The 21941-nt window shown below is 35.1% G+C and overlaps 4 protein-coding genes across 4 annotated transcripts; all 4 read right to left on the bottom strand.

Annotated features, from left to right (window-relative positions):
• Positions 1-4314: 4314 nt before the first annotated feature.
• LOC138883269 (uncharacterized) lies at positions 4315-5556 on the bottom strand. Its single transcript, XM_070163951.1, has one exon. The coding sequence runs from the start codon at positions 5554-5556 to the stop codon at positions 4315-4317; it is 1242 nt and encodes a 413-aa protein (XP_070020052.1).
• A 5389-nt stretch (positions 5557-10945) lies between these two features.
• LOC104231517 (probable F-box protein At4g22030) lies at positions 10946-12256 on the bottom strand. The gene has a single exon (XM_009784531.1). The coding sequence runs from the start codon at positions 12254-12256 to the stop codon at positions 10946-10948; it is 1311 nt and encodes a 436-aa protein (XP_009782833.1).
• A 2797-nt stretch (positions 12257-15053) lies between these two features.
• Positions 15054-16687, bottom strand: LOC104231509 (probable F-box protein At4g22030). Its single transcript, XM_009784521.2, has one exon. The coding sequence runs from the start codon at positions 16568-16570 to the stop codon at positions 15287-15289; it is 1284 nt and encodes a 427-aa protein (XP_009782823.1). The 5' UTR covers positions 16571-16687; the 3' UTR covers positions 15054-15286.
• Positions 16688-17817: 1130 nt separating this feature from the next.
• Positions 17818-21941, bottom strand: LOC104231510 (peroxisomal membrane protein PMP22-like). The gene is made up of 7 exons (XM_009784522.2): positions 21542-21941; positions 21166-21264; positions 19403-19504; positions 19013-19088; positions 18380-18450; positions 18200-18285; positions 17818-18086 (listed from the first exon to the last, which is right to left on the bottom strand). The coding sequence occupies exons 1-7, from the start codon at positions 21611-21613 to the stop codon at positions 18035-18037; spliced, it is 558 nt and encodes a 185-aa protein (XP_009782824.1). The 5' UTR covers positions 21614-21941; the 3' UTR covers positions 17818-18034.

Here is a 21941-nt window from a genome sequence, read left to right as displayed (position 1 = left end):
CACAGTCGATTGAAACTCGAAGAAGAAGAAGAAGAAGAAGAAGAAGAAGAAGAAGAAGAAGAAGAAGAAGAAGAAGAAGAAGAAGACATATTTCCAGAATTTGTAGATATTTTGTGGTCAAATTAGAAAAATTATAGATAAATTGTAGATTGTTTTTTGCAGAAGATTTTGTAGAAGCTTTAGTCATTTTGGATTTGTGAAAACAGAAAATAATGCATCTACAATCAGAATACAATTTATCTACAAGATATCTACAAAATAGATATATTGAATTTTAATATCCAAATTCTCATTTCAATTGTAGCATAATTGACATTTTCGACATAATTGTAGAAGATTTGTAGAAGCTTTAGTCTTCCCAATCTACAATTCATCTACAATTCATCTACAATTTATCTATAATATATCTACAATTCTACAATTTAACTACAATTTATCTAGAATTTCTGGAAATACGTCTTCTTCTTCTTCTTCTTCTTCGAGTTTTAATCTAAAATTCAGTCAAAACCAAGTCTAATCTTCACCAAAACCCCTCAAAATTGAGATACAAACTCCTAAATATATTCCGAATTATTTACAACAACACCCAATCCAAACAAATAATGATTTTTGAAAACCCAAATTTGAATTCAAAGCTTTCAAGCTTTTTAATGGCTATCAATGGTGGAAAATATATGGAAGAACAGATGAAGATGAAGATGAAGATGAAGAACAGAAATCTCCTTTCCGTTTGATTACTGGAGCTTCAGTAGCTTGCGTTTTTTGAGAATTGTAGTTGAGTGAGAGAAGAGAGATCTCTTTCCATTGAGGAAGGAGAGAATTACGCAACAATTCGAATTTAATGTTGACAGAATCACACGCAGATCTGGTGCCTTCATTTTAGCGCGTTTTTTATGGCAAAATCTACCTGTTTTTGGATTGGTATATAATTTATAGTAAAAATGTGGACTACACGGGTAAATAACAAATTATGAACATTTTTAGTAATAAGGTTTGATATATGGTATAGATAGGTAAAAATCCCAAAGTAAAATAGTAATTAAATGGACAACATTGAGAAGATAACAAGAGCAGGTATTGTAAGTTCTGGGTCAACACTTACATTGATGTGATAAAGGAGTTACAACACTTAAAACCCCATTTTTTTTACTTTATCACCGTTTATTGTTACCAATTCCCTCCTCTTTTTGCTTTTTTATTTTATTTTATAATATTTAAACTGTTTCAAAAGTATATCTACACTACTACGTAACTGTGAGAGTTCTTTGTTTTGTCAAGTATTTAATATATTTTTTTTTTACTTTGTTTTTTTTATAAGAAAAAAAAAGGTAATTTTATTATATATATTTACTAAAAAGAAAATATTATATGTTACTACTAATACTTACTTTTGAGATTAAAGAGAGCGGAAAAAAATAGTTCTGAGTTTAACGTCGCCAGCTTGACTTATTTTAAAAATTAGGCAAAAAGGATTGTTGAAGCCTGTTTGTCGAAGAATCTGCTGATATAAGGCTTCAAACGATGACCGTTTACTTTGAATTTGTCTCCCCCATCTGCATGTTGTACTTCAATGGCACCATAGGGGGTCACTCATGTCACTATATATGGCCCTGTCCAGCGTGACTTAAACTTTCCTGGGAATAATCTCAATCGCTATTGTATAGCAGAACATGATCTCCCACTTTAAAATCTTTATGACAGATGATCTTGTCATGCCACTTTTTTGTCTTTTCCTTGTACAATTTAGCATTTTCGTATGCTGTAAGTCTGAACTCTTCCAACTCATCAAGTTGCAATAGACGATTTTTACCTGCATCTGGTAAGTTTAGATTCAACAATTTTATAGCCCAATATGCTTTATGTTCTAACTCTATAGGTAAATGACAAGCTTTTCCAAAAACTAGTCTATGAGGAGATGCGCCTGTGGGAGTTTTATAAGCAGTTCTGTACGCCCATAACGCATCATCCAATTTTAAAAACCAATCTTTTCGAGAAGAACCAACAATTTTTTCTAAAATTCTTTTTAATTCCCTATTGGATACTTCTACTTGTCCGCTTGTTTGAGCATGATATGGAGTTACTTTTTTATGAGTAACTCCATATCTTGACAACAAACTAGCAAATTGTCTATTTATAAAATGAGTTCCTTGATCACTTATGATAACTCGTGGAGTTCCAAATCTAGAAAAAATATTTTTCTTGAGAAAAGTACAAACAATATGAGCATCATTTTTTCTAGTAGCAATTGCTTCTACCCATTTTGAAATATAGTCAACAACAACTAAAATATATTCACAGCCGTTTGAAGGAGGAAAAGGACCCATAAAATCAATGCCTCAAACATCAAATATTTCACAAACAAGGATAGAGTTAAGAGACATCTCATCCCTTTTTGAAATGTTACTGCTTCTCTGGCATTTGTCGCAAGTGGCAATATAATTTCTTGCGTCTTTGAATAAAGTAGGCCAATAAAATCCAACTTCAAGTACTTTAGTTGCTGTCTTTCTTCCTCCGTAGTGTCCTCCTACAGCTCCATCATGGCAATGACTTAAAATATTGTTCATTTCTGTTTCAGGTACACATCTCCTGATTATGTCATCTGCACAAAATTTAAACAAATAAGGATCTTCCCAGTAATAATGTCTTGCCTCTTTTTTAACTCTTTTCTTTGATCGTAAGAAAAATCTTTTGGAATCCACCCTCCCACTAAATAATTGGCAATATCAGCAAACCAATGAGGTCTATTTACAACTGTTGCGACAGAAAAGATATGCTCATCAGGAAATTCCTCTTGGATATCTAGTATTTCAGTAGGAGGATTCTCTAGACGTGACAAATGATCAGCTACCTGATTTTCTGAACTTTTTCTACCTTTTATTTCGAGATCAAATTCTTGCAAAAGGAGTATCCATCTTAGCAATCTAGGTCTAGCATCTTTCTTTGTTAATATATATTTTAAGGCTACATGATCAGTGAATACTGTAACCTTTGTTCCTATCAAATAAGAACGAAATTTGTCAAGTGCAAATACTACTGCCAATAACTCTTTCTCGGTTGTTGCATAACTCATTTGAGCTTCATTGAGGGTTCTGCTGGCATAATATATGGGTCTAAAGATCTTTTTATTTTGCCCCAATATCGCTCCTACTGCTATATCACTTGCATCACACATTATTTCAAATGGCTGGCTCCAGTCAGGAGAGACAACAATTGGAGCATTAGTCAATTGTTCTTTGAGAAACTCAAATGCTTTTCTGCAATCATCTGAAAATTCAAATTTCACATCTTTCATCAATAGGTTAGTCAGAGGTTTTGAAATTTTTGAAAAGTCTTTTATAAACCTTCTATAAAAACCTGCATGCCCTAAGAAACTTCTAATACCTTTAACAGTGGTGGGAGGGGATAATCCTGCTATAAGATCAATTTTAGCTTTATCAACTTCTATTCATTTAGCAGTGATTTTATGTCTTAAAACAATTCCCTCTATTACCATAAAGTGACACTTTTCCCAGTTAAGAACTAAATTTGTCTCTTCACATCTTTTAAGCAACAAAGTTAAATGATAGAGACAATCTTCAAATGTCTTACCAAAAAGTGTGAAATCATCCATGAAAATTTCAAGAAACTTTTCAGTCATATCTGAGAAAATTGCCGACATGCAACGCTGAAATGTAGCAGGAGCGTTACATAGTCCAAATGGCATTCTTCTGTAAGCATACGTACCTTGGGGGCATGTGAATGTGGTTTTCTCCTGATCTTCTGAAGCAATCGGTATCTAATTATACCCAGAATATCCGTCAAGGAAACAATAAAATTTATGGCCTGCAATTCTTTCAAGCATTTGGTCAATAAAAGGCAAAGGAAAATGATCTTTCCTCGTGGCATCATTAAGTCGTCTGTAATCTATACAGACTCTCCATCCTGTGAATGTTCTAGTAGGTATGAGTTCATTATTTTTATTTTTTATTACAGTCATACCTCCTTTCTTTGGTACTACCTGTACAGGACTTACCCAAGGGCTATCAGATATTGGATAAATGATACCTGCCGCTAGAAGTTTCACTACTTCTTTCTTGACAACTTCTTGCATTGCTGGATTCAGTCTCCTTTGGGGTTGGACTATAGGTTTGTAATTTTCTTCCATGAGGATCCTATGCTTACAAATAGCTGGATTGATTCCTTTATTGTCAGCTATAGTCCACCCTAAAGCTCTTTTATGCATCCTCAAGACTTCTATCAGTTTGTATTCCTGCTCTGGAGTCAAAGAAGATGAAATGATTACTGAAAATAATTCAGGTTCAAGAAAAACATATTTTAAATAAGAAGGAAGTTTTTGAGTTCAATTTTTGATTGAACTTCTTCTTGTGAGATTTTCTCATTTTCTGAATCTTTTTCCAGTGTTTCAGCTTCTTCTCTGATTGTGGGATTTTCATCACTTGTGGTCCCTGACCTGACCAAACATCTTTCCAATGAATCAGTAATTAATTGATTATCCTTGAATTCATCTACAAGGTCATCTAGTAAGTCAATTTGAAAACAAGATGATGACGACTCATTCTCAGGAAATTTTATCATTTTCTGCATATCAAAAATTAGTCTCTCCTCATCAACTCGCAATATTAATTGTCCTTGATGAACATCAATGATCGCTCTTCCTGTTGCGAGAAATGGTCTACCTAAAATTAATGGTACCTCAGTATTTTCTTCCATTTCAAGTACAATAAAATCTACTGGGAATACAAATTTATCTACTCTAACGAGAACATTTTCAATTATTCCTTTGGGCCTTTTAGTACTTTGATCAGCTAACTGAAGAGACACACAAGTATCTTTCATTTCACCAAGTTCTAATTTTCTGAAAATTGAGAAAGACATTAGTTTTATTGAAGCACCCGAATCACATAATGCTTTTTCAAAGTGAGCACCTCTCACAGTACAAGAAATTGTAAAACTCCCTGGATCGCCAAGCTTCTGTGGAAGTTTATTTTGAAGTATAGCACTACATTTCTCTGTAAGCTTAACAACTGAAACTTCTTCCAATTTTCTTTTACTTGACAAAATTTCTTTGAGAAATTTAGCATATGATGGCATTTGTGTCAAAGCTTCTGTGAAAGGTATGTTAATATAAAGTTGCTTTAAAATATCTAGAAACTTTGAAAATTGTTTGTCAAGATTTTTTCTTTTCATTTTTTGGGGAAACGGGAGGGGTACAGACTGAGGATTTGTCTTCACTTCATTTTCTTGTACCTTTTTTTCTTTTTCTTTTTGTTCTTCTAGAAGTTCAGAGTCTCTTTTATTCTCACCTTCATTTACCTGTTCCACTTCGTGTGGTTTTCCTTGTCTATCTGCATATGGATCATCAAGAGTTTTACTTGACCGTAGAGAGATGGCTTTGAGGTGTTCCTTTGGATTTTTTTCGGTGTTGCTTGGTAGAGCACTTTTTATTTGTTCAGACATGAGGGTTGCTAATTGGCTCATCTGAATTTCTAAATTATTGATGGCTGAACTTTGACTTTCAACCTTCTCATCAGTAGCCTTAATGAATTTGTACATCATGTCTTCGAGGCTTTGCTGATGAGCTTTTTGGGGTGGTTGTTAATATTTCTGAAAATCTTGTTGCCCTCTGTTTTGATTTTGAAAACCAGGTGGTCCCTGTACCTGCTGATTTTGATTGAAAAATCTTTGAGGATTTTCAGCACCATTTGGAATTTAGGATATTTTTATGCCATTGGACTACCGAATGGATAACTGTTTCTATATCCAGTACTATTTACTTGTCCTTCATTTTGCGTTGAAGCTTGACATTCATGATTGGGATGATTGCCTCCACAAACGTCACAATTCTCATGTTGAGATGATGATTGAGTATTTACCTGAAATGCCTCTTGTGTTAGAGTTGCAATTTGTTGCGCTAATGAATTCCAAGCTTCAACCTGATTGACTCTTGCTGCTTTCTTAACAATCATTCTATCAGAGGACCATTGAACAACATTTTCTGAAATTTCATTGAGCAATTGCATGGCTTCCGCAGTAGTTTTGCTCATTATGGATCCTCCTGATTCTGCATCAATAACATTTCTAGCAGAGGGTTTAAGACCATGATAAAAAATATATAAAAAATATCAGGATCTTGGATACCATGGTGTGGGCATTTTCTTAGCATTGATTTTAATCGTTCCCATGCTTGGTATACAGATTCAGTATCTGTTTGCACAGAATTATTGATTTCTTGCTTCTTTTTAAATGTTTTTGCAGGTGAAAAATATTTATTAAAAAGTTTCTGAGTCATTTGGTCCCATGTAGTGATTGAACCTCTTGGCAGACTTCGCAACCATATTTTGGCTTCATTTTTTAAAGAAAAGGGAAAAAGCCGCAACCTGATAGCGTCTGTTGTGACTCCATTATACCTGCAAGTTTCAACTAATTCAAGAAAATCAATTAGATGGGTGTGAGGATCTTCACTTGCATCACCAGTAAATTGGCACGACTGATGAATAGTTTGAATCAAGCTTGTGCGAATTTCAAAGTTATTTGCTGCAATTAGTGGTCTCCTTACACTTGATTCTCCTTCAAAATGATCTGGCCTTATATAATCTCTTAGTATTCTATCACGTCGTGGTGCCACTTCATGTTCTTCTACTTGATGTGGCGGGAGTTGGTTGTTGTTGTTAAGTTCTTCGTTCTCCATTTTATCTTGTGAAGAAATTTGAGATTGTGAAACCTGTTCTTTTCGCAACAACCGCAAGGATTTTTCAATTTCAGGATCGTATTCAACTAGTTCTCTCGAGGAGGAACGGGTCATACACTTCCTGAAATTTTTGCATAAAAGTCAAAATAATTAAAAACAAAAATCTCAAATTAGTAGTAAAACAATTAATTTGTAGTAGATTTTGCCAATCCCCGGCAACAGCGCCAAAAATTTGACGAGTGTCTGGCGTATATTATTTAAACTCGTACTCTGTCAAATTGTAGTAGAGAAAGATGTCGAACCCACAGAGATTGATTTATCTATTCTACAGACATTTCTTGTTTTAATTACTATTTAAGAAAATTCGAAAGAGTTGAGTTGTGAATTAACTAACTAAAAATACACGAATAAAGCAATAGAAAATATTTTGTTTTTGACAAATATAATAAAAAGGTGTTGGGATCTTGACTTCACTTAATATTTCTATATAGTAGAATTATTATTCTTCAATTTCTATTTCTCAAAAATGTATAATTGTCTCTCACGATTACAAATATATATTATTACTTAAGTTGATAATTAATCGCACTCCTTTCGGTTATACAAATTAATCTTCAAACTAGTAATATTAAAGAACCAGAAATATATGATTGAACTAAAACACGCTCTTGTTAGTAAGTCCCTTTCGGTTGCCCTACTTGTTATAACTGACTATTACACTATTCGCCTCTCTCGATTACAAATAAGTATAAAATTAATTATAACATAAAAGAGATAGATGTTACTTAATAAATATTAATATTTATCAATACTACACTTAACTATATTATTTTATTCCGCCTCTCTCGATTACAGAATTAATAAATAGTTAATATGTAATACAAGATGGATAGATGTTAATAAATTAAATAACTTCTAACTGTAAAAGCAGATAAAAGTTAAATAAATTCTAGCTCAAGCATGTGAATTTGAGGAATAATATCAACTATTATATAGAAATATTAAGATCTGTCTTTCTCCCAACACAAGAAAAGTTACTCCATACTAAAGCTAATACTGCTAATGAAAATATTCTTGTCCATTAGATAAGAAAATAGAAAGAAATATTCAGAAAGAATATTCCCCCTATTTAATTAAAAGCAGGATATAGAGTAATTTTTAAAGCTAAGATTTATTAGGAACTAGAAATAAAAGCCACTGTAATGACTGGATGAAAATTCAAAGAACTGAACAACTGACTGAAATGCAAAGGAAAGACTGAAATGGATTTTTGTTGTCTGCTGGGCTCCCCCCTCTCCTTCTTCATCGTATGCTTTTATAATCAAACCAAAACAAGTTGGTTCGGTTATAACCATTTGTTTTGGTTATGAAAGATTCTTTTATTTTTTTGAATCTGGTTACGGCCACTTTGTTGTGGTAGATGGATTTTATGCCGTCCGTATTTTGTCATAGCTTGTTTCCCTTTTTTTTTTCTTCTTAAAGTTTTATTGCTTGTGCACTAATTCTTCTTGTAGCATTTTCTGCGCAATCAAATTAAATTTGTGAAAGAAACATGATATTTTTTATACTTTTGCGAGGAAAGTGATATATTTAAATCAGGTAAAATGTACTTATCAGTATTGTGCTTTTCTTCTCATTCATAGTGGAAAACTCTCTCTTCTTTTGTCCCGAGGATTAGATTTAGTCGAACCTCGTTAAATCCTTGTGTTGATTTTTCTTCTCTATTTGCTTTGTGTGAGATTGTGTGCTAGTTAACCCACAATATTCCGCAACAAAAATGATGTAGGCTTAACCTAAATCGTATAATATTAGTATTATATTAGTAGTGAATTTGATATAGGGTAAAATATGTCATGTTAAGTGATTGCATAAGGGAGTGACACGTGAAGCCGAAGGCAAAGGATAGCTAAAATCGAAGACAACTATTCCATCTCTTACCGGAAAGAATGGTGCACATAAAGATAAAATAAATGGAGGCACAATGCAGGCAGGGGCGGACGTAGGTTGGTAGTTGAGGGGTCACGTGACCCCGTTAACCTCGGCAAAAATTCTGTATATACATATTATATATATGTGTACTTATATACGGGACCCCTTAAATATTTTAATGGTGCCCCCAAACACAAGGTGATGGATGGAAGAAGTGGTTGCTTTGGGAACTTAAATTCTCTCCTATGCTGTGGTGACGCGGGTTCGAAACCACCCAAAGCTTTGAATACAATGTAATTTTTATTTAATAGCAAATTACTTTATTTTTACTTTAATCTTCTTTTTTTTCTAATATTCAATTATAGTTTAGTACTAACACAAAATAGTCAATTTAATTAATTTTTTTTTTTTTTTGTAAATTCCTTCCTTAGAATTGAAAGCCTCAAATTGCAACTTATCGCTCCACAAAAAGAAAAATACAAATCTTCTTTAACAATCACTTTGAATTGGCAATGGAAACTAAGAGTTTGAGACTCTTCTTCAATTCGTTTATGTTATTACATACTCTTAATCTTAATTTCTTTAGTAAGTCTTTTATAATTTTACATTTGAACGCCCTATTACGAAGAATTCTCTCCCCCCCCCCTCCCCCGTCTAGTGCTTTCTTTTTCTTTAGAACTTCTTTATGTTAATACTTGGATGATAAGTCATCATATTCATTTTTCAAAGAGTTGCACACCGAATTTTATCGCTGGCGATTAGCATATACAGTGGTGCCCCCATCATGCTCGAGTTCCGGGTCCGCCTCTAAATGCAGGATCAAGGGATTGCTGATATGTTCTTCTCAGTCCAAGAACTACCACAAGCTGCTAGAGGTTCTTTCTATATACTTAAGAGTTAGACAAGCCAAAATGAGTAGTTAGTAATTGATGTATGGACTGCTAGCATTGTTCACCTTTTTTGCTACCTTACTAAGGTCAATTGTAAAGGAGGAGAAGTCCTCTAGCCAGAAACTTTCTGTTGAGCGATCCACCATAAGGATGTTTAAGAACATTCTTCACTCTGTAATGGAGGCCACGGTTTATATCCTCCTCCATGTACTATTTTTTTGTGGTATTAATAAACTGGTAGGGGTCGTGGCCTAACCCCCCACCACCATAGTGGTTTTTGATTAAAAAAAATACTACTATCCGGCAGTATTTAATGGAGAATATTCTACAGCATTTAGTACACTGCCGGTTAAAGAATTTGTCACTCATGCCCGTCGTTATACATTCTTCAATGGCCCTCATAATTGACATTAAAAAGGGCATGATCATACTATTATGGGCAGCAATAGTATGTCATATTTGAAAGGCTAGGAATCGGAAAATTTTCAGGAATACAATTGTAAATATGGAGAGTATAGGAACACAAATTAAAAAAGAACTAGTAGATAGGATTGACTTGTTTAGACATACTAATTACTAAGAAAGGGCAGAGGTGTTGTGTATCGATGCAGAGGGCAGAGATGTAGTGTATCGATGCAGAGGTTGATGTGTAATTAGTGATCTCTAAGGCTGGATCTGAAACACTCCAGATAAGGAGTTTTAAGGTCGAGGTGCTTATCAGGTGTACTGTTGATTATCAATGGTAATCCACAGTGTTATCAAAAAAGAAAGAGGTGAGGAGGGTCATATTTTCAATTATATTTTGAGTGATATTCAAGAAAATATAGCTAAATGGTAATGAAGCTTACTTTCGATCGTTATGCGGCAGCGTTGCGGAGGATATATACATGATGCAAAATTGTTGTTGAAAAAGAAAAGAAGGAAAACATGCCAGAAACATGTGTATATGCATGGTTTTTTATGTTCAAAAAATAGAAGAGGAGTATATTTGAGTTGATAACGCTGAACAGATTGGTATTATACAAACAATAAGAAGAGTAAAAAAGTGAGTAATATTTATATTGGAACTTCAATCATATATCCATCCATTAAAAGCATAATCCTTACTATTATATATATGTGTGTGGTTGATTGGTTACTGTTTTGATGCAGCAAAGAGAATATAAAGGGTTGATTACTATATAGAGCAAAAAAAAGGTCCCAACTTTATTGGTATAAAATTATGTAATAATATATAGTATAAAATATCTTTCATTAAGCAACAAAATAATTAAGAATCCATCAGGCCATATGAACAAAGAATTAAGATTAATCAATAAGGCTGTATGAACAAAGAATTAAGGAATCCCTACTCGGGTGTACAGATATATAGTAATTGAATAAAAAAATAACTATACACTTGATTTTGTCAATGCTCTATACTGTGAATAGCCAAACTCTAAAAAAGTTTGCTCCCAAACTCGTCCAAATCTTCTGCTTTCGATGAAGAAGAAGCAGCAAGATTTCTTAGATCAGATAAGCTCCTTCCTAACTTCAAAGCCACCTTCATTTCAAACACTTCACCATTTTCTCTTCTCTCCATATCTGTTTCTGTCAAGTTTGATTCAATTGATTGTTGCATGTACTCGAAGAAACCAGCGTTACTCCTGTACATTTCGAATACCATTCCAACTTGTCCACCATGCTCAACCATGTTAACAACGCTTGCTAAAGCGCCACCAACAATTCCAAGCATAGCTGCCCAAGATCCATGAGAAGGAGAAGAACCTACAAATGCAGAGCCAATCGCTGCTAGGCCTGTGAGAAAAGGACCAGAGATGGCTAAAAACTTGTTAAATTTCAAGGCCTTTTTCCCTAGACTAATATATTCTTCTTGGTCTTTTCTGCCTAACACTCCCATTATTTCTTTCATTTCCTCCTCCAATTTCCCGTTCCAGCCATTATACTTATCGCCGTCACTGACTCTTTTGGGCTGTCTACGACGTTGTTGAGGCCACCAAACAGCAGGTTCAACAGAAGATGGAAATTTTTCAAGCATTACGCCAAGAAGAGGGAGAGGGTAGGCCTTGTCAAGAGCCAATACTTTGTCCATTGTTTCTTTCACATCAATAGCTGAAGGCTGACCGATTGATAAAGTTGTTTCAATTTGGTTATAGAGATCTTGAAACAACCTTGTCGCGTTTCTTTGTTCTTCAGCAAGTTGGGATGGTTGAATCTTGTTGATGATCACCAACATGCCAGTAGCAGCCAAATACATCAAAGTGGAAGACATTTTTAGTCCCAAAATAGCATCACCACTAGCACCATTGCTAGCTGCAATTCCAGTCATAGCAGCAGCAGCTAGAGTTATGCCATTAATGGATGTCAAAAGCATATTGTTCCACTGGCTTCTCTGTTCCCCAATATTCCTATGCATCTCAACTCTATCTGCAACTGCCTCCTTAATCGCATAAAGCTTTGCGATAACCAGCTGATCAGGACCATTGTTCATATCATCACTTCTTGTTCTAGCTGGGCTAAGCTGTTTCTCATCTAGGAGGTTGTTTACTATGGTTGAATAGCTAATCAGCTCTTGTTCTTTTGCTGATCTCCCTCCTATTTGAAGATTGGGAAGAGAGATTTTGCTTGTTTTAATTCTTGGAATATTAATACTCGCTTTTATCAATCCTCTTTTACAGCTGCAATTAGATGATGTTGAGGGAACAGAATTCCTTGAACTCAAGAAACTTGAAGATTGGACGATTGCCATATTTTCTTTCTATAATGGGATGTTAATTGATTTAGAATGGAAAAGAAAGATGATAGAGATTTGTGTAGTAGTAGCTGTTAAAGAAGAGATAAAAGATTATAGTTGTGATTATGGTAAAGAAGGGAAATGGCACGTATTTATAAGGAGAGTTGACAATTGAAATTAATAAGATTTGACTGAAAACAAGAGCTAATTATAGTTATTCAAAGTTTGAATTGAATGGGTACATGGCCAAGACTCTTTCTTATTTTGGCTTCGGTTATTTTAGGCCTCTTGAAAATTTTCAGCCCCCTTGTTTATTTTTTACACATACTTCTTATATTGACTTTCAACGTAGAATACTTCTATGGTGTCTCAATTTAGAAACCGCCATCGGTAATTGTACTCAAGACCCGTCCAACTCAACTATCTTTCCAAATTAGGAGTATTTCATGCACGATAATACTTGGTATAAACAATCACTTTTTTATTGTTTATATTATGGAATAGCGTTAAGCTTTAACCACATATATTTTTGAAGAGTAAGAAAGAATTGCCACGGTTGGAAAAAAAATCCATGAGAAAACTTATAGGATAATTGTATTTTACTTCAAATTAAAAAAACAAGAAATAATGATGACGAAGTAAAAAATGTTCAATTTTTTTGACTTTGCATTTTGATTTGTTTAGGCTACGGGTACGTTAATGATCTGTCCTTATATGCACATTTTCATGATTAACTTTTACATCACATTACCTTATTACTAAGTGGTGCAATGGTTTATAATTTCCCTCTTACTAGTACTATTCTTTTTGAGATGTGATTTATTAATAAGAGTCCACACAAGCATCCTGACTAAGTGTTTTACTGGTATTAGCTTAAGAAGAAAACGATGTTTTGCATGTGTTGAAAGGATAAAACCCAAAATAACTAGTGCAAGGCAATGTAATTGCTAAATAAATACTCCGCCATAGTTTTCTCAATCCATTTAAAATTTAAATCAAGAGGAGCGAAATAGCTCAAGCACAATCTGATGTTCCCAGCAAGTATAATATGCAACAAAATAAATTGTATTTTATTCGGTTGTGTACATTGTATTTAATTTACATATATTTATTATTCACTATTATATATTGTATTCAAGTCACCGTATTCAATTCACTATATTCAAACAACAAAAAATCACAAAACACCGTGATATTCGGCTGTAGTAAAAAATTACAGTCCTTCAGAATACATAAAAGCAAAAAAATAATGTATTTATATAAAAATACAATGTATTTGAGTGTATTTGTGCATAATACAATATATTTGTATCATTGTATGTGACAAAAAAAGTAAAGAAAAGAAGAAAGTTCGTCGGAAATGACTTTTTCCGAGAGGTCCCTTGCATACTGGCTACTATTCTCGTTCTTTTGTTGAACCTTGCAGCTTGATTCATGTTTTGTCCTGCATTTGAACTTTGAGTGTGTGAATTGCCAAAACTCTGAGGGTACCCGTGTAGTTTATAGCAATTGTCCTTGGTATGCCCTGGTCTCTTACAGTAATCACAAAATTGTTGAGGCTTATTGCCTCCGATGGAATTGCTATTGGCAGATTAATCTATTCTGTAGGAACCGGGTTTTGATGTGTTGACATTTAGGGCAGCAGACTCAAAAAGCATTTGGTTAATTGGTTTGATCTCTCTCTGCTTCTCATCCTGAATGAGCAGTGAAAAAGCATGTACAAGAGTTGGCAGCAGATTCATCATAAGAATGCTTCCACGTACAACAATGTAGACCTCATTAAGTTCCATAAGGAACTGTATCAAGCTCATGTCCTGCTCGGCCTTGTGCATGTTCTCCTTGGCACCACAATTACAGGTACAACTGCAGTGAGTCTTCTTACTCAAAGTATTCAGCTCTTCCCGGAGCTTTTTCTGTTTAATGTAATAACCTTTAATGTCCAACACACCTTGAGACAGGTCGTTTATCTCTTTTTGAATCTGGTACAACCTAGTACCATTAGTTTGCTCATAGTGATCCTCTAATTCTCTCCACAACTCAACAGCATTATTAGCATATTCCACATTGTCAGCAATATCTTTGGAGAGTGAATTTAGAATCTAAGACGTTATCACATCGTCGCATCGCTCCCACTGTCGAAACCTTTGAGATTGAGGATCTGGTGATTTGCACTCTCCACTTATAAACCCTAACTTGTTTTTGACAGACAAACCTTGCATGACACTACATCTCCAGGATCTATACCCAATTCCACTGAAAGGAGCTGAGACAAGCATCGCTCCAGGATTGTCTGACGGATGTAGGTAGAGTGGATCACTTGGATCTATTCTGGTGCTCATTGCAGCGGCGACACTGGTATCACCAACAGATGTATCTTCCTGATCTAATACAGCCATGAATAGATGAATCTGTTGTGTGACACGCTAATTTCAGATAAAACTTGAAGGATCAGTTATCAATTTTGCAATTCGAACAAATTAGGCAAATGACGATCGAACTAGAGAGACAGACTCAGAAGAAAGAAAGTAGTGGGCGAAGTTGAGAGGGACGATGGCGGATAGTTGGGTATGAGCTTCCTTGCTCTGATACCATGTTAGAACTGGGATTGAAGATGAGCTTGAAACTCGATCTGGAGCTTCAATGGAGTCCTTCTAGAGAGTTATGTGAGAAAGAAAACATAAGAGAGAAATAGAAATTGGGAAAGTGAAAGCTCACCTTCTTTTCTCACTGTAGCACAAAGTATATACATGTACAATACCGAAAATTACAACTAATGCTGAGTTGGCTAAGCTGGCCCACTAACTAATTTCACTAAGTGTAAAACTAACTATCATTACATATAAAAATATAATTATACAAGTCTCAACAGAAGAAAAAAGAACAAATCAAGGCACTTGCAGCTAGCAAGATGGCCTGAGAAACTGTTATAAGCAATTTAATTAAGTAACATTTGAATCTGAAAGAATGAGTTAGCCCTACTCTTAATTATAGACAATGATATGTACTTGATTTTGTCTATGCATTACACTATGAATTGTCAAAATTTTAGAAGAGCTTGCTTCCGAACTCAATTTGCTCTCCCTTCGACGAAGCACCAGCAGCAAGATCTCTTAGGTCAGATAAGCTCCTACCTAACTTCAAAGCCATTTTCATTTCAAACACTTCACCATTTTCTCTTCTCTCCATGTCTGTTTCTGTCAAGTTGGACTCAACTGATTCTTGCATATACCTGAAGAAACCAGCGTTACTTCGATACATTTCGAATACCATTCCAGCTTGTCCACCATGCTCAACCGTGTTAACAACGCTTGCTAAAGCGCCACCAACAATTCCAAACATAGCTGCCCAAGATCCATGAGAAGGAGAAGAATCTGCAAATGCAGAGCCAACCGCTGCTAGGCCTGTGAGTAAAGGACCAGAAATGGCTAAAAACTTGTTAAATTTCAAGGCCTTTTTCCCCAGACTAATATATTCTTCTTGGTCTTTTCTGCTTAATACTCCCATTATTTCTTCCATTTCCTCTTCCAATTTCCCGTTCCAACCATTATATTTATCGCCGTCACTGACTCTTTTGGGCTGTCTTCGACGTTGTTGAGGCCACCAAACAGCAGGTTCCACAGAAGTTGGAAATTTTTCAAGCATTACGCCAAGAAGAGGGAGTGGGTAGGCTTTGTCAAGAGCCAATACTCTGTCCATAGCCTCTTTCACATCAATAGCTGAAGGATGACCAATTGATAAAGTTGTTTCGATTTGGTTATAGAGATCTTGAAACAGCCTTGTTGCGTTTCTTTGTTCTTCAGCAAGCTGGGATGGTTGGATCTTGTTCATGATCACCAACATGCCAGTAGCAGTCAAATACAACAAAGTAGAAGACATCTTCAGTCCCAAAACAGGATCACCACTGCTAACTGCAATTCCAGTCATGGTAGCAGCAGCTAAAGTTATGCCATTAATGGATGTCAAAAGCATATTGTTCCACTGGCTTCTCTGTTCCCCAATATTCCTATGCATCTCCACTCTATCTGCAACTGCCTCCTTGATTGCGTAAAGCTTCTTGATAACCAGCGGATCAGGACCAATTCTTGATGGGCTAAATTGTTTCTCAATTGGGTTGTTGGTGCTTATGGTTGAAAATCCACTAATCAACTCTTGTTCCTGCACTAATCTCGCTCTTCTTTGAAACCTGGGAAGGGAGATTTTAATTGTCTGATTATTTGGAATATTAATATTCGCTCTAATCAATCCTCTTCTGCAACTACAAGATGATGTTGAGGGAACAGAAGTACTGCAAGAACTTAAGAAACTTGAAGATTGGAGGATTAATGCCATTTTTTTTGTTCTTCAATGGGATTTTAAATGATGATTTATGATTGGAAAAAAAGAGGAGAAAACCTGCTAATTGATTGTGATTATGGTAAACAAAGAAGACATTGGACATATATAGAGAGAGAGAGAATTGACAATGGATGTAAGATTTGACTGGAAAAAAATTTGAGATAATAGTAATTTATTCAAAGTTTGAATTGAATGGGTACATGGCCAAGACAATTTCTTATGTTGCCTTATGGCCAAGACTATTTCTTATTTTGGCTTAGCCCTTTGCCTCATTGCACGTACTCTTATTGACTTTTTTTTCTTGTCGTCTACTCGTATTGACTTTCATTTTGAAATTTGAAACAGCCAAAACTATACTAACGACCCTGACAACTCAAATCCTGTGTTTCAATTATACATTTCATGTATGATACTACTTGCTTAAATTACATTCTTTCAATTATTGAATTTAATTAAGAGTTAACCACATTTCTTGAAAGTAAAAATGATTATTTTGTATAAATTTATAAGTGGATTTACTTCATTAACCAGTCAATTACAAGCAAGAAAGAATGAAAAAATGTACGATTTTTTTTTGTTTGTTTATATTTTCAATTGTTATAGCATTATAATAAAACACGGATATTGGACACCGGTTCTCGGAAAACAAGATCCAAACTGTTATAAAAAACATATCTAGTTTTCTTCTTCTTTTTCTCTTTTTTTAGTTTGCAAGATCAAATCATTAGCTCGACCTGCGTCGCAAATTGATGAGATGAATTTTACGGGATACCAAAATAAATAAACTTTATTGTGTAAGAAATTCGAAAGAAAATAGATTTGAGTCCGTGAGTATTTACACAATTAACACCAATTAACCATAGCCTACATTTATCGGCCAGAAGTAATAGCATTTGAAAGGCGTACTAAATTATAATTCTCTACGTTGTTTCTAAGATAAATCATTTTAAAAATCACGTGGATTGTCAATTCCCCGAGATTTTTGGAATTTTATGATATTGTAGTTGTTAAAGTTCATTTAATTCTAAAATACTCCTGCTTTAGAAGACAACAAGGAGTATATGATGAGTGATGACATATTTTTCAACTCAGGTGACGGACTTTATTTATTATTTCAAAGATGAGAAAAGTTTCAAATTAAGATTAATGCCTTTTACGTTCATATATTATCAGCAAGCCAGCCACTGTTGAATTTCAAAGATGAGAACATCAAAAAGATAGAATTAGGAGAAAAAAGAAAGTAATAAACTTTTGCCACGATTTGACAACTTTTCACATTGCCATGTGAGAAACATTCTGAGTATGCACTTGCTCTGTCACAAACATGCCATTTTGTTTAATTAAGATGTCTTGATTTTAAGAACAGAAAAGAAAAAAGGTGAAGATCAGAACAAAATAAGCATCCCGAGCAACTTTCAATATCTTTGTTGCCATGTTCATATATCAACTCTGAGGATTTCAAGCCTTTTTTAAAACCATCGACCTTGCACGTAGATTCAAAAATATTCCCCTGAAAATTGATTAAAAAACAGAGAGCATTAATAATACTGTGATTGAAATTATAAAGATCGGAACATACTTGATTGTAGCCTAAACAGCAACAAGCAGGGAAATGGTGCATACCAGCAACATGCGATAATACTGTGAAAGATCACTCTGAATTGCAGTGGAACATACAGGTGATTTACCCACCCAACAACTGGCCAAAACTGCACATACATGAATAATACCTACAGTCATCATTCACTAAAGAACAGGATTAGAGAAACAAATTGGACTTGGGAGAGGGCGAATTTGACAAACCGCCCAAGCTGTATATTGCACTTTTGGATATTCCCTCTTGATATTAGATTTCACCTGGATCCAGGGTCTTCCTGTGATAATACAAGATAATGTTCAGCCAAAACCTTTATTCCGTGTGTACATAATCATATCTCTAACTAATGGAAGGTCAGCAAACTTAAATGAGCCAGACTGTTATATGATCCATTTCCGCAGATCTTTCAAAAACTTATGCGACATATGGCTCCATGAAGGAGAAGGAATTGCAAGGAAGCGAGAAACTCATGGTTTACTTTCCTTTAATGGAACATTCATCACCTGTCTTCGATTGTTTCTAGGATAGGATGGAAGGTAAAAAGATATATTTCCTCATTTTACTACAGGATGAGTGTTAAAACCTCTTAAGTCCTATTTCAGAGGGTTCAAGAGCTCTTCCTCTAATACTACAAGCTTCTTTGCAATTATAACTCTTTAACTTGAAGATTATGTCTATTTGCATGCCCTTTGACTCCATAAATATCAAATCCTAATTTGACTGCAAGGCCATTTTTCTCTACTTATTGGACATTTAGTTGTAGAACATGATGGTATACCAAGTAATAGTTTATGAGTTGCAAAGTTGAAAGGCAGTGGCAACTCGATATAGAAACTCACTTTCAACAACTAATCCATAGTAAACCATGAAAAGTAAGTTATTCCAGGGTGACGATGTAACTTGTTCCAGCAACACCTGAAACAATTTAAAATGCAAGTTCACATTCTTGTATATTTATCAGCATTGTTTATTCACTTATTTCTCTTCTGTTAACATTATTTGGCAAAACAGTAAACAAGTAGACTTTCAAGCAGAGCAATGTAGCAATTTACCAGGTCGTGAGCATAGAGTTAAGCAGTTTTATTAGTATAGATTCACGTTGAAGACCAAAAAGGAGGTAGATCAGATCCATAAATTACAAGATAAATGTGTAACTTCTGCTTACAAGATAGAATATCCTGTTTCCTGATGCGTATCCTAATCATCAAAGAAGAAAGGGTTTAGCATACCTTTTTGGCAACTGTACTCTTGTCTCGTTTCCCCTTGAAAATTTTGTCCAGTACTAAGTGAAGAAAATGCCCAAATGGTCCAAGATAGACAACGCCAAAAAGCTGCATGCAGTTACAGCTAAAGCAGATGATGACATCCCATACGCGCAAGCAGAAGAATATGATACTAAATGAAAAATGATTTGGATGTGTCATGTCTGAAACAACCCCGAAATTGAAGAGAATTAGACACAGAATTGCAACTACACCTACACCAATAACTACTCCGCCTAAATCTCAAACTAGTTGAGGTCGGCTGTATGAATCATCTATGTCCATGATTGCTCCACTCGCGCATTGCAACTAAAGTTAGCCAAGAAGAGAAAGTTTTCTATATATGCATACTGGTAACTACTTGCCCTGTTTTCAGTTTCTCAGACATCAATCACAATTCTTTAAAGCAACTCAAGATATTTAAGTGATCTCAAGCATATTCCATACTAGTCGTCAATTATTTGAAACATTTCCTTCTCTGATTTCCAACTTTCCTAGAATAGTGGCGTATCAAGTAATCATATTCCACGTATAGTTCTACTTGTAAGATTCCACTCCTGTTTTAGGATTTGACGATCTCGAAGCGGAAATAATAAGATTAACCAGAAATAACCCCTCATCTCCTCAACAAAGGCTACAGCTCTAAGACTCAAGTGCAGAAGCCTTTGTGCAGTAGGGGCAAAAAAATAGAATATCTGTAACATCCTTTGCGGCTCATAACCAAAACACTTTTTCCCGTAAGTTGTAAAAAATTTCGTCTAGAAGAAGAACTAGAATCTGAAATCAAGTTATCCGTCCAACCACTAGATGGGCACATCTGAAGTATTTATCCAAACGAGAGCGGATCACTGGGATCCTAACATAAAGATTCAAGAGACAATAATGTCATCTGTGCCAATGTAAACTAGAGTGCATTCAAGATTAAAAAAAATTAAAAAAAAAAAAAAAAAAGGACAGCCCGGTGCACTAAGCTCCCGCTATGTGCGCGATCCGGGGAAGGACCGGATCACAAGGGTCTATTGTACGCAACCTTACCCTACATTTTAAGATCAATTCTGCTGAAATATGCACTCTTTTCAGCCAATAATTCTGCCATTTTTAGAAAAAATTGAGAAAAGCTGATCACGTTACCCTGAGTGACAGTTGACATGTAAATTTACCACTTCCAATCTAAGCCAAACAGCATGCTAACAACGAATTGGTTCACTTAGCGTTAACTTCCTGTACCTGATGCACTCGGATGCTAAAATTGATATACAGTTGGCATAGTATAAAGAGACTAGGGCTTAAGGTTATGGCTGAGTGATTGCGGCAATGAAGTTCTATATTCCAAGCTACAACTCTCAGTGTGTCTGCTCTAACCTTGACAGGCAGGTTTACTCAATACAAGTACTTATGGGTTATATCAGGCTGCCCAGAATATTAGTTCGTGTGCGTAAACAGGCCGATCACCACCATCATCAAAAAAGAAATGAAAGAGACTAGTGTCTAAGGTAATGTTATAGAACCAAGCTGATCTTTTATCAAAAGAAACAGAAACCAATACATAAATGCAACCATGGGAGTGCAAAAATGCTAAAGCTTCATCAGATTATCAAAGTCAACGTACCCGAGCTCAGATAGATAAAATGCAACCATGGGAGTGCATAACAATTTGCAAAAATGACCTCCATATATTATTTTGTAGTAAAAGTATAAACCTATGCAAAGGGAAGCAAGAGGAATCGTACCACTTTGAGGAGAAGACGTCTGACTTGAAGTTTCTGAATGCCAGTGATCTTCTGAGCCACTATATCACTAATCGCTGACAACACTCCCGCAGTTATTGCCTGCCATCATACGTATTTCCAAAGATTCAATCAATCAAAGAATATCCCAGTACCAATACTGCTAAACTTAAGCAAATTTAGCAAAAACATCAAGAAAGTACAGGGAAAAAAAGGTGTGATCTTTTTACCAAGATAGAAACTTTACAGGAAATTAAAGAAGACCCACATCATCAATTAAGCTAAAAACTCAAAATAGCCCAAACCCACTACACAAATCAAAGAGAAAAACTGAAGGAAAAGAAAAAGATTGGTCAAGAGATGAGGAAAAAGGTGCTACCTTTGTTCGTAAAGGGTGTTGCTGAAGCTGTAGCAAGTACTGTTGCAGACCCTTTTTCGCTATTGACCCCATTCTTGTTGTTGTTGATCTTGTTCACTTTGTTCAACTGCAAGAACCGAGAAGAGGAACAGATTCGATCTTCCTTCTCACTCACTGCCTTCTTCAGGCTTTCATTACATTTACAACAGTTTGGCGAATTTGTACCTAAAATATAATCAAGTGTCACATCCTGTGGGGCCCATATAAAGCAGCCGAATCAGACTAAACGGAGAATCCCATAATAATCTGTGACAAGTTTCTGCAATTTGGGAATTTGGTTAATTATGAGTTACTATGACTCTATAAATGTGATCTTTGGAAGGCAAAAGTATATTCTCCCTCTTTTCCCACTTTGTCCCAC

The sequence above is a fragment of the Nicotiana sylvestris genome, chromosome 2 (assembly GCF_000393655.2).
Source record: "Nicotiana sylvestris chromosome 2, ASM39365v2, whole genome shotgun sequence".
In the NCBI taxonomy this organism is placed as follows: Eukaryota; Viridiplantae; Streptophyta; class Magnoliopsida; order Solanales; family Solanaceae; genus Nicotiana; species Nicotiana sylvestris.
Note: the sequence above shows the minus strand (reverse complement) of the source record. Positions and strands in the feature narration are given on the sequence as shown.